The sequence below is a fragment of the Capra hircus genome, chromosome 10, assembly GCF_001704415.2.
Source record: "Capra hircus breed San Clemente chromosome 10, ASM170441v1, whole genome shotgun sequence".
Lineage (NCBI taxonomy): Eukaryota > Metazoa > Chordata > Mammalia > Artiodactyla > Bovidae > Capra > Capra hircus.
This window is the reverse complement of record NC_030817.1, coordinates 86,800,010-86,813,560: the sequence shown is the minus strand read 5'-3', so window position 1 is coordinate 86,813,560 and position 13,551 is coordinate 86,800,010. Positions and strand designations below refer to the sequence as shown.

General features: G+C 38.2%; 1 protein-coding gene across 2 annotated transcripts in view; it reads left to right on the top strand.

Moving 5' to 3' along the window:
• The window catches only part of MAP2K5 (mitogen-activated protein kinase kinase 5), a 262,257-nt gene that overhangs the window by 81,435 nt on the left and 167,271 nt on the right, over positions 1-13,551 (top strand). For both annotated transcript variants that reach the window (XM_005685146.3, XM_005685145.3), the window contains exons 9-11: positions 4,061-4,100; positions 12,251-12,319; positions 12,413-12,494. In XM_005685146.3, coding sequence (XP_005685203.1) covers positions 4,061-4,100; positions 12,251-12,319; positions 12,413-12,494 — 191 coding nt within the window. The remainder of the gene's footprint in view (positions 1-4,060; positions 4,101-12,250; positions 12,320-12,412; positions 12,495-13,551) is intronic.

The window sequence follows — 13,551 nt, the reverse complement described above, 5'->3', positions numbered from 1 at the left end:
CTTTGCCATTGACTGTGTATGCTTGGACAAGTTTTTTAACCTTGCTTTTAGATATTTCTACCTTAAAAGGGCGGGATTAGATAAGACAGTGCTCAATATTACTGACTTGCTCAATACATTGTCTGAATTTGTACCACCAAAGTTAAAGGTTGGTACCAACTTTTTTGTTTATTCATATGGAACCTATTGTTCCAAATGGAAAGAGAAAGTAAAGAAAGTATGAAAAGAATAGATGTTCTCTTTGCTTGTCTTCTTGTTACTTTAATACTCAAAAAATTAATACCAGGCTACTTAGCTTTTACAGTTCTAAAGTGTGTATAGATTATGTGCTCAATTTTAAGGGCTGGGACTATTCCCAGAAGTTCTGTGCTGGTCACAAAGTGGAATGCTCAAGGACTCAGTACTAAAAGTAACTTATAAAAGTGCTTCCTTCATGCACTCAGTGGAACAGGTAATTACTGTGGCAACAGCAAACTAATCTGAAGTGTTAGCTGTTAATTAAAACAATGCAGAGGTGTATAGTTGTCTTTTGGCGTAACCAGAGCCTCCATTCCAACTTCATTAATCACTTTACAGTTAATGTGTTGAGGAAGGTCAAGATAATTGAGATGCAGTATCCACTGAAAGTAAACAAATTCCTTGTCTCTGGGGAGAATGCCATTTGCAAAGTTAAGGGACACACTTGACTCCTACCTTGCATTGCCTTTGTCTTCCACTTCTTCTTGAAAATTAAATGTTAATTTGGTACTGTCATTGCACTGTAAACCAAACCACACAGCATTTTTATTTCTCGAAATCGAACCCAAACTTCCACAGATGAATAAACGTGCATCATAATTAAATCATCAAGTTTCCCCTTTTAATTCACTTGGAAATAGGAGACCCTTCTTTTGGAATAGATCAGCTTTCTTGATAAGCTAATTAAGTTGCCAAACTGTCCAGTATGGTATCTAGTATGTACTAGATTATTTGCTAATCATTTCCCTATCACCCCTATTAGTCTAATATATCCAGGTGTTGCTCATTGTCCAGTGTAACAACACTGTTTTGAGTCCTTGTGTATGCATTCAATTATATATCTTTACATTCCAGTTTTTGTAATATAGAGTGTTTTAAATGTTGACATTGGAAGACACTATGATAATTTGAGAAGAAAAATGGTATATGATTGTTAAATGTTATGTATTATATTGCCTGGAATAAAGTCGCTGCTGCTGCTGCTAAGTCGCTTCAGTCGTGTCCGATTCTGTGCCACCCCATAGACGGCAGCCCACTAGGCTCCCCCATCCCTAGGATTCTCTAGGCAAGAACACTGGAGTGGGTTGCCATTTCCTTCTCCAATGCAGGAAAGTGAAAAGTGAAAGTGAAGTTGCTCAGTTGTGTCCGACTTTTCGCGACCCCATGGACTGCAGCCCACCAGCCTGGTGGGCTGCAGTCCATGGGATTTTCCAGGCAAGAGTACTGGAGTGGGGTGCCATTGCCTTCTCCGAACTAAATTCCTTCAAATCACACTTCAAATTGGGTTAGGCCAACAACTTCTCTTTCATGCATTGAGAAAAAACACAGTGTAAGCTTTTATATATTAATTTATGGCGTGAGTTCAGACATATCATGAATTAAATCATGACATGTAGTTTCATACATTGTAAAAGTCTAATGTTAACACAGATAGTAAAGTAAATGGTAATTTGTTGTAAAACCAGTATAATACAGGGGTTCCACTTTTGAAAATGTGTATCACTTTATACAAAGTATAACATTTTTTAAAATTATTTAAGCTTTATAATTGAATAGTATTTATGTATAATAGGGAAGTTGGTGTTTAGAAAAAGTCTTCAGACATTTGTATAGATTAAAGTATTCTCTGGTAAAGTAAACAATTGATTTTTATAAGCTTACCTTTCCTTTAATGAGATATATCTGAATTTCTGTATAATTAATTAATAAAATAAAGGCTAAGTTTCCCTTCCATAATTGTCTTGACCTTTGTCTACTCAAGTAGGAGAAGCAGAATGAATTTTTTATAACAGTCCTAAATATGGATATATATACATATTGATATATGTTTTTTCTTAGTTGTACCTGAATTTGTAACATTTTATATGTGAAAAATTACAAATACTTGTAATTCAGTCACTTTAAAAACACTTGTCAATGATTGCACAACTCTGCTGCTGCTGCTGCCAAGTCACTTCAGTTGTGTCCAACTCTGTGCGACCCCATAGATGGCAGCTCACCAGGCTCTGCTGTCCCCGGAATTCTCCAGGCAAGAACCCTGGAGTACTAAAAATTTTTAATTGTACGTTTAAAACAAGTGAGTTTTATCATATATAATTACACCTTAATAAAGCTTTCAAAAAATTTCAGAGCAACCACATGATTATTTCTGCCAAAATGACAGAAAATGGTGTTTTCATTTTTAATAATGATGGAATATATGTTTTGCTTTTATTTTATGAAATAAGCAATTTTTGTAATAACTGTATGGTAATAGATGTAAACTAGATTTATACTTTGAAATAATATATACAAATATTGAATCATTATGTTGTACACCTGAAACTAATATAATACTGCATGTCAGTTAAATCTCAATTAAAACAATAAAAGAAATGAGAAATGTTTACTGCTAGGTCATTACCCAGTAAAATTTGGAAAATGTAGTTTGCAAACTTAGCATGTAAAGATGGGAAATTCCTGAGAAACTAAATTTCTTTCACCCACATCTGTCCTACCCCAGTTAGACCTTAACATTAGTTGGATTAAGAGAAGACCAGTTTGATCTTGGCTGATATGTAAAATCTTCTGGGGTGCAAGATTTTAGTTCTTCCAAAGCTAATTTGTTTCTTTATACCTTTATGACAGAGAAGGCAATGGCACCTCACTCCAGTAACATGCCATAAAAAGTGCTTGTTTATGTTATGTGGTTTGTTTTGAAATTTTTATTTACAGCATACTGTTTCTGTATAGTGGTCAGAATGTGCAGTCAGTGCAGTGCATGGGCACACATTTCATTTCACACAAAAAGTCTTGATGAGATGTAATGGTATTTTATTTCACAAATGAATGTATTCCTATTGCTGGATTTAAACTGTAAATATTTCACTGTCTTTGATCATCTGAACTGGCCTCTGAAGGTTTTTTAGAGTGTGACTTCACCTGTGTTATTTCTGGGCGCGCCGGGTCTTTGCCGAGTCGGCTTCTCTCTGGCTGTGGCGAGCAGGGGCTCCCCTCCAGTTTCCGTGCGTGGGCTTCTCTCTGCAGTGCCTCCCCTTGTTGCAGAGCGTGGGCTCTAGAGTGCTCGGCCTTCGATAGCTGCAGCGCCCGCGTCAGTGGTCACGGCTCCCAGGCTCTGGAGCACAGGCTCCGTAGGTGTGGCACACGGGTTTAGTGGCTTCGTGGCATGTGAGATCTTAGATCAGGGATCGAACCCATGTCTGCTGCACTGGCAGGCAGATTCTTTACCACCGAGCCACCAGGGAAGCCTCATTCTGTAGCTTTCTGAAAAATATTGAGAGATGCTAGCTTTAAGAAAAAGACAGCTGTCATCCTTGATCCTTGTAACTCCATGACTTCTTACATGAATTTATATCTTAAGCTATGTGTTTTGAGATTATTTTAATGAAATGTAGGGATGCAGTTTATCTGTATATATAATTGAGATAAACGAAAGGGAAACCTCCCATTTTTGTGGCTCTGTACAGTGTACACTGCCACATACCGTGACTGTATGTTGTAAGGGATCTGGAGCCAGAAGACTTGGGTTTGACGTCTAGTTCTGCCTCTTATTAACTTTACCATTGATAATATGCTTCAGAGTTCTGGGCTCTAAAAAGTGGATAATAATATCAGAATTAACTCAGAGTTATTTTAAGGTAGTACATAATGAATCACTGTGTAAACCATGAACCTCAATAGAAATGTAAATTACCATTGTTATTAGTGTTCTCTGAAAGTATCATATTTCTCTTACTGAGGATGTATTCAGATTTATATTATGTCCATAGCCATTTTGTAGGTTGTTTAGTAATCCCAAGTGATTTTTTTTTTCTTTCCATAGAGCATATCATGTCCCAAGTGGGAAAATACTAGCTGTAAAGGTAAGTGCTAGATAAGTTTTATGAAATTCATGAATGTTGTGATGCTTACTGCTTTCTCTCCCACCACGACCCCTGTTAGCTTGAATCATAGGTATTGTCGAAGAGGAAGTGAAGTGGTTTAAGGTTTGGGTGGTGGCTGGTGGAAGCTCTGGCCCTGTTGTGACCTTCAGGATCCCTGCACTGTGTATGACTCATCGTCTCCTACGCTGCTTTCCACGTTCCCTGCTCAGTGCACCACTGTCTTCCTCGTCTTACAGTTCAAAAACTCGGTAGTTGTTCACTTCTTTCTTTCTTTCATCTGCCACATCCCGTAAGTCACCCTGTCCTGTCAGCAGTTTCCCCTGAAATGGGTCCATGTGCCGCTTTCTTTCTGTTCTCATCCTCATGGCCTTTGCCTTGTATCAGGCTCACATACCTCATACTTAGACTTTCATAACTCCTTCTTCACTGTACCTTTCACCTGGCCACTGGAGTCGAGAAGTTGAACTCCAGACCTGATGCATCACTATCTTGGCATCCCTCAGCCCCAGTAGTGTACAACATAAAGCCTATGATGTCTGCCTCCCTTCTTTATGGCATTCTGAGAGACCCTAACCATCACACAGGTGATGAAGTGATGTGGCAGAAAGTGAAGAACTAAAGAGCCTCTTGATGAAAGTGAAAGAGGAGAGTGAAAAAGTTGGCTTAAAGCTCAACATTCAGAAAACTAAGATCATGGCATCTGGCCCCATCACTTCATGGCAAACAGATAGGGAAATAGTGGAAACAGTGGAAACAGTGGAAACTTTATTTTGGGGGGCTCCAAAATCACTGCAGATGGTGATTGCAGCCATGAAATGAAAAGACACTTACTCCTTGGAAGGAACGTTATGACCAACCTAGATAGCATATTAAAAAGCAGAGACATTACTTTCTCAACAAAGGTCCATCTAGTCAAGGCTATGGTTTTTCCAGTAGTCATGTATGGATGTGAGAGTTGGACTATAAAGAAAGCTGAGTGCTGAAGAATTGATGTTTTTGAACTGTGGTGTTGGAGAAGACTCTTGAGAGTCCCTTGGACTGCAAGGAGATCCAACCAGTCCATCCTAAAGGAGATCAGTCCTGGGTGTTCATCAGAAGGACTGATGTTGAAGCTGAAACTCCAATACTTTGGCCACCTGATGCAAAGAGCTGACTCATTGGAAAAGACCCTGATGCTGGGAAAGATTGAGGGCAGGAGGGGAAGTGGGTGACAGAGGATGAGATAGTTGAAGGGCATCACCGACTCAATGGACATGGGTTTGGGTGGACTCCGGGAGTTGGTGATGGACAGGGAGGCCTGACATGCTGCGGTCCACGGGGTCGCAAAGAGTCAGACACCACTGAGCAACTGAACTGAACTGAACTGATGGGACCGGATGCCATGATCTTAGTTTTCTGATTGTTGAGCTTTAAGCCAACTTTTTCACTCTCTTCTTTCACGTTCATCAAGAGGCTCTTTAGTTCTTCTTCACTTTCTGCCATAAGGGTGGTGTCATCTGCGTATCTGAGGTTATTGATATTTCTCCCGGCAATCTTGATTCCAGCTTGTGCTTCATCCAGCCCAGCGTTTTCTCATGATGTACTCTGCATATAAGTTAAATAAGCAGGGTGACAATATATAGCCTTTTCCTTTTCCTGTTTGGAACCAGTCTGTTGTTCCATGTCCAGTTCTAACTGTTGCTTCCTGACCTGCATACAGATTTCTCAAGAGGCAGGTCAAGTGGTCTGATATTCCCATCTCTTTCAGAATTTTCCAGTGTTTAGTCTAGAGCTAACTTTCCCGAGTTGACTGAAGTCTTCAGTCAAGTATTCAGTAGTCTTCTGAATACTCTGTCCTGATACTTTGGCAAATATAGGGTTTTCATCCTTCCTGGTGGGAACACAATCTCTGCCTAGTGTGAGGTCTGAAGGTCTGGAGATCGTTTCTTCTGGTTCTTTCTTGGGGTTCTTTCCCTGGCCTCATGTAGTTTCCTGACATCCATGTGCTAATCATTACTCACCTGAAGACTCCAGGTGCCCTCTGCAGCTTTCTGCAACTGCCTCCTTTTGCTCTTCTTCCAGTGAATTCTAGTTGCCTTGGCCTCCTCAGAACTCCCAGTTCTCTCAGCTTAGGGAGGTGGTTGAGCTCCCCTAGAATCCCCTCCCTACATGGGTACTAAAAACTCTTGTCTAGTCACTAAGCTGGTCATAGGACTCATCTCTTTGGTTTTCTATCTCTCAGAGATCACTGTCCTGTTTTAGCTGATGTCTAATTTCTGGAAGCCTGTTGATTTTTTCTGTTTTGTTGTTATTTATTTATTTATTTATTTATTTTTAGTATCTTTCCCTTTCTTATCACTGTGCTAATCCATACACTTATTTTTGCCTCTTGGCAGACATGTCTCTTGACCAGCTTTTAAATTGTTCTCTTGAAAATAGAAGCTACAGAAGTCCAATAGATAGTACTATCCAGTAGTACTATACTAAGCAGGTGTCTGGGCTTCCCAGGTGGTATAGTGGTAAATAATCTGCTGGAGATGCATTGGGTAGGTAAGATCCCCTGGGGTATGAAATGGAAACCTGTTCCAATATTCTTGCCTGGAGAATTCCATGGACAGAGGAACCCGGCAGGCTACAGTCCATGGAATTGCAAAGAGTGAGACACAAATGAGCATCTGAGCACACACCCACACACAAGCAAGTGTCTACTCTGGTGACTGATAAAGAATCCACTTGCCAATGCAGGAGACCCAGGTTCAATCCCTGGGTCAGGAAGACCCACCCCTTGCCCCACCCCGGGCAAGGAAATGGCAGCGCATTCTAGTGTTCTTTCCTGGAGAATCCCGTGAACAGAGGAGCCTGGTCAGCTACAGTCCATGGAGTCACAAAAGAGTCAGACAAGACTTAGGAACTAAACAACAAAAAACTCTGCTAAGCATTCTACGTACATTTTCCATGTTTAAAGCTCACCGTGACCTTTTGCATTTATTAGTGTTATGGATCCTCATTTTACAGATGCAGAAGCTGAGGCACAGAATACTTAAATAGCTTAGTCCTGCACCTAATAAGTAATGGAAACAAGCTTTGAATCCAGGGAAGTCTTGCCTCAATCAAGTCCATGCTGTTAACCTCTGTTTTGTATTTCTGTTCACTACTTTGGGATTTGGCTTCTTAAAGCATAGCACATTTCTTCCCTTCTCAAAAGTCTTCAAAGGCTCTGCATTACTTCCAAGTAAACTAAAAGCTCTATGGGATGGAACTCAAGATCGTGTACAATACGTCCTCAGCCTACTTCTAAAGCATTATCTTATGTGTCTGAATTCTGTGCTGCTTTTAAGTTGAACTCATTGCCTTATCTGAACCCAAGTACTTTCTTACTTCAATACTTTTATTCACGTATTTCTTTCTAATTAGAATGCCTCCACCAGTGTCTCCAACCTGTCCAAACCCTCGACGTCTGTCACGGGTCAGCTCCGAAGCTTGCTCCTCCTTGAGCTGACTTGAATAGATCCTGTCACATCTGGTAGATCTATCACTTACCACCTTCTCCTTCAGACCTCTCTAGGATTCTCTGAATGTGTCCTTATGGGTGTCATCACATGGTGACTTCTGGTGTTCTAATAGTATGCATGTTACATTTTCCCCTAGTACACTGAAGTCTCTTTGAAAGTGGGGAACAGGTCTTGTTATCTTCTTGTCTTAGTCATTGATTAATGTAGAACCTTGCATACAGAGTGTAATACAGAGCACGCCATGTCATGACTTGGTGTTCAACACATAATCTGTTGAACAACTAACTGAATAAATAAACTTTAGTGTTTCATTTGTTCTTTAGTTCATTTATTCATGTTTTAAAGTAATATCCTAAAAGCAAGTTCGGTTCACAAGCAAAATACCCCATAGTGTTCTTTGTGTTCATTGCTCTCACCCAGAGTATTTCTTAGCATTTTTTATATTAAGGGCTGAAATGAAAGGTTAAGAGTTAGAAGCACATTTGATCTTTTCCTGAACCCCTCCTGACTTTTGTGTGACTTCAAACATGTCACTTGAACCTCTTAGTGACCTCAGCTGTGAAACCAGGCTGTCTAGTGTCATAGAGGGATTGCGAAGAGTGGCAAATCACAGTCATTGTCTAAACAGAATCACCTGCAGGGCTCTGATGCCTGCACAGAATGATGAGGGAAATTTAATTTCCCAAGTCAAATGATCATTTTCACCCATACTTTTAATGTCATGTGGGATCAATTAGATGAGAGTCCTTGAAAATCTGTTACTTTTCTCTTCCTACTCAAAATATTTCTAATTTTTGTTCTTATTTTTTAGACTTTTTTGCCCAAAGGTTATTGGAGTGTCTAAGCATATTAGTGTTTACCACTTCAGACTTCAGAGGTGGAAAATATCACTTCAGATATTATAGAAAGCAAGTTGAACTTTGGGAATAATAGAAGTACCCTGAATTTTTAATTTATATTACTGAATTTAGAAAAAAAAATTGCCTCAAAGAGAGTACTTTGAAAATGTCACTAGTGCTATTTTAAAGATAACTATTTGATGACTATCTGAATACGTGTTTCTAACTAGCTTTTGGGGGGTGACAGTGGTGGGAGAAATGTAGTTAAGCAAGACGATTGCAAACAAGTAGAGCAGAAAACAAATAAAAATACTCTTAGCCATTTTGCAAATAGAACCTTTTTATACTGTTAATGTATTCTATAAAATCTTTGGAAGAGTAGAGCTTAAATGATTCCCTTGTACTATATATTTTCTAATTGGGAAAAACCCACTGTACAGGAAATTTAGCCTTGTACGTAGCACAGGCTGATTATCATTCTTTGACTGCTTTGGGTTTCTGCTGCTTTTAAAGTAGCATTTAAATGGACCATTTGATTAATCATTTGTATACTGACTGTAATCCTCCCAAATTTCCTTTCTGAGTTGTACATACTGTAAAAGACAATTATGTCGCCACAGATTAAATAAGCGAATTAAAACAGAATAGCAGCTTAATTTGACCTGTGATTTTGCTCTCCTTCCCTTTAGTGGAGCGTGTGCCACTCCAGCAAATAAATGAAGTCATCCATGACAGCTTGTGATGAATTGCCGTATTTATACTGTATATTTTAATAGCCTCACACTAATTTAAATTGAGCACAGAGTAAATTATAATTCAGTCACTTGACTGCTTATATTTAACTTGACAACTCATCCTTATTTGTCCTGGAGGTGTAGTGGAGAACAGCGGAAATGCACTCAGGTATTTCAGTTTCTCACTTAACCCTTTCTCCAGGAAGTGCTTCATGTTCAAATTCTCTCCAGTTTGAAAAATTGAGCTCTTCCTAAAGAGAAGAGAAAATAATCATGAAGACTCAACGGAGTTCATACTTTCCTTGTTCTTCCAAAAAAAATTTAGTATTTCTCATGCTTTTTTTCCAGTTTTTCCATTTTAGGGTAGATTTTACTTTCCTTCTCAAGTTCCCAGAAATTACTTTATTCACTTTTTTACCATTATGGAATCTCCACTATTCTGGATTAAAGCAAATTTCAAGAATGATCAAGGCCTTTTAGAGTGCAATGGATTGGTCCCACAAATACACTATTACTCGCTACAGTTTAGGCCAGTGTGGCACTTTTATTCATTTTGGTGTTTATGTCTTTGATTTTAAGTTCAGTTATAGAAATCAAACAATTCATTTCCTTGCTGTCTAGAAGTAGCTCCTTATTTAGAGAAGTGAGTACCACATCACTCAGTGGGCACCACTTGTTTAAGGCCGTGTGCTGGGCGCTGGGTGCGGAGGGAGGGGACCAGAGAAAAATGCGCAAGGCGTAGTTGCTGCCCTTCGCGGGCTTAGAACCACTGTACTCTCTGGGCTTCAGGTTTTAGGAGCCAAGGCATTGATGCGAAAGGCAGCGTGTGATGGGAGAAAGATAGAGGGTCTGGTGGAAGGCCTTAGGGCCGGCCTGATGGAGGTGGCGGTGGCATTCAAGCTATGTTTAAAGCATAGAAAAGGTCTTGTGGCCAGTGGCTATGGAATGGAGCGAGAAAGCACACCTCGAGTGGAGGGAGCCCCTGGACTAGAGACTGAACTGGGGGAGAGCACAGGACATGTGGGCTGGGAGCAGTCACCTGGTTTACATGTAGAGTGGGTTTGTGGTAAGGAGTTGGGGGAGAAGGAACTGGAGTAACAGATTGGAGGTAGACTTTGGGAAAATTCCTTGAATATCATGCTAGAATTTCAACTTTATTCCAGACTATGGAAGCCTAATTAAGATTCTCTGTGAAAAGAATATATTCTTGGCTGGTCGTTTTAGGTCATTCCGAGGTTTCGGTTAGCTGTGTGGAATCATGTTGTTTCTTGATTGGGGGCCTGGAGATGCAGATATTTGGTAGTGAGACTGCACACTGAATAAACAGCATTTTTTTGAAACTTTAAATAAGGGATTCTCAACCTTACTGTGGGCTACAAATCAGCTGGCAAGTTTTTAAAAATGCAAAGGTATGGGCCCAACCCCCAGAGATTCTGATTCCCTTATTCTGGGTAAAGCCTGTGCATCATCAGGCTTTTTTTAAAGTGTCCTTATTGTATATAAGTACCTTGATATAAAGGTAATTATAATGTGAGGCCAGGGTTGAGCACCACTGCTTTAAATGATGCTTTATTCCTTTTAGCAGAATTTTTCAGGCTGGAAGCTTCCCTGTACTTGACACAGAGGGTCAATATTAGCTCTAATATATGGTATAGAATTGAAACAACACTAGATGAATTAATTTTCTTGCTAAATTTTATACAGGAGCAAAAATGTAAGTGAATATTGTAACAAATGACTATTGATTGAGGGAAATGTTTAAATGTTTTCTTGGCAGTTTTGCCTTACACTTACAATCTAGTTTAGTGAGAGCTTTTATAAATAACCCTAAAGCAAACTCTTGATAGAAACTGCTGTGCCTTCTTGTACTCATTCTACCCTCCCCCAGTGGATGTCAGTACTAGAAAATTTGTGTTTTTAGAGATTATCCTTTTCTTTCCTTGCTCTGTCATCAGTTTACAATTGAAAATTTATGTTTTTTCCTCCAGTATGATTATATATATATGTGTGTGTGTGTTTATATATATATTCTGCAATTGTATACAAAATGTAGATCAGTGTTGGATGGTGTATAATTACTGTCCTTGGTAATCCTGAATAAGTTTTTATCTAGTAATGTCTGGAATCAGAAACTCTGCCATGAATCTTTAGAGCTATTGTCTAGTTATTTTATTATCATCACTGTTCTTTTTAAGTAAAAAACAATTCCCTTTGAATTGACTTCACAGTAAATACTGAGTAAAATTTGAATGGTTGATGGTCTTCTTTCTTAAAATAAGTGTTCAAAATAAACTAGTATTTGTTCTATGTATGTTTATAAATTATCGTACATTTCTGTGTTATGAATTTGACTCAGTGGTTGATATTTTAAGGGAAACCATAAAGCCTTGGAACATACTGGAAAGTGTGTGGTCCTTGGAATCAGGGAGAGGCCTTGATGTTGCCGAGCCTCGTGACTCCTCAGAGCTTTGGTTTCTTCCTCTTTAGAAAGAAAGGAATTAGGTGAAATAATTTCTGAGGTTCCTTCAAGCTCAATTTTATAACAGTTGTGGCAAAGAAAGATTACCCAATTGGAAGAGTATAAAAACCTGATATTTTTAAAACTCCTTATTTCTCTCATAACTAAAAATCTACTTTAAATGTTATTTTTACTTATCATTCTCTTCTGCTTTGCCCAGTATCTGAATTACAAGACAATTAATTTTTAATAGTTTCAGGGTCACTCCGGTCTTCCTCGTCTCAAAATAACCAATGTAGCCAAAATAGGGTGTGTAAATTAAGGGTGTTATAACGTAACTGACTTTTGAAGCCATTAATACTGACCTTTGAGACCTGGCTTTTTCCTTGATCCCATCAATCACTTCTGTACCACCGCCCCCAGTACAAAGTGTTAGACAGATGTGGACACAGTTTGTATTACCAGAGGTTATGGTGGTGGAGAGGAGAAAGGTGGAATGAATAGGGGAAACACCATGTTTTTTAGTTTTTATATTTCATAGTGAATATGGCTAGATTTAATTTTAAGGTGAATAAGTGTGTGAATGTTGATTCCTTTATATGTTTAGGTCATACTACTAGATATTACACTGGAACTTCAGAAGCAAATTATGTCTGAATTGGAAATTCTTTATAAGGTAATTTTTTTCCTTGGTTATTTTTCCTTATAAAGTATGCCTGTGGTATTGGCTTGCAGGCTTTTAACTGCTTTTGTCTTATTTTTGTTACAGTGTGATTCATCATATATCATAGGGTTTTATGGTGCATTTTTCGTGGAGAACAGGATTTCAATATGTACTGAATTTATGGATGGTGAGTTTTCCCTTTTATAATACTTTAAAAGTGATTTTGAGAGTAGAATACTTTAAAACCTGATGTTGACACAGGTATCATGTAGAATTAAAAATAATTGAAATATACTAATAAGCACCTCCTTTATGCTCTAAAACATCTTAATGTTAAGGGTTCCTAGTGTTAAATATTTATAGTTGAGCTATAATTTCAAGAATGTAGTTTCATTTACTTTTATTGAAAATTTAAATAGAACAGATTAAATGCTAGTCTAATTGGTGGTTTGGTATTTGATTCTTCTATACAATCTGTCTTCACTTGTGAAACAGATGTTCTGTTCTTTTAATGTTTCAATAGCCAAAACAGATTTTCTTTTAAAGAAATCTATTAACCCAATGTCCTATGTCTTTTAGAAAGAAATCGGTTCTTAATTGCAAGATAAGAAATCGTTTTCTAGCACAGCTGTTTAGCCAAGATGTGTTTAGTTTTCTTTGGACTCTAGCCCTTTGCTTCCTTCCTTTATTTTTTATTCATTTCCACTTTGGTAAATCTTTTTTGATCTGAATATTATGGCAAAAATGCAGGTTTCTTGGCTCCCTGTTAGTGAAATGATGTCGCCATTGTTATTGTTTACACATTTGAAATCAGAGCAGTCTTTACGTTTCACATATCAATTTTTTAATGTCCAGCTCATTAAAACTCAACATTTGGAGTTCCCTGGTGGTCCAGTGGTTAGGACTCAGTGCTTTCACTGCTGTGACCTGGGTTCAGTCCCTGGTTGGGGAACGCAGATCCCTCAAGTCAAGGGATGCAGCCAAATATATATAAATATATTTTATATATAGATATAAATATATATAAATATATTTTATATATAGATATATATATAGTTCATTTGGGGCATTCTCATTATATTAATAATACAGTTAGTTCATTCCCTATAAGACTTTTTAATGAGCCTACATTGATACCTTAATACTATAAGAATGTGTTCTAAATTTGTTATAGTAGATGTCAAAAATTAAAAGTCTTACAAACATATTAGTATGACAGTTACTCTTCAAGGAGTCCAGCTAGA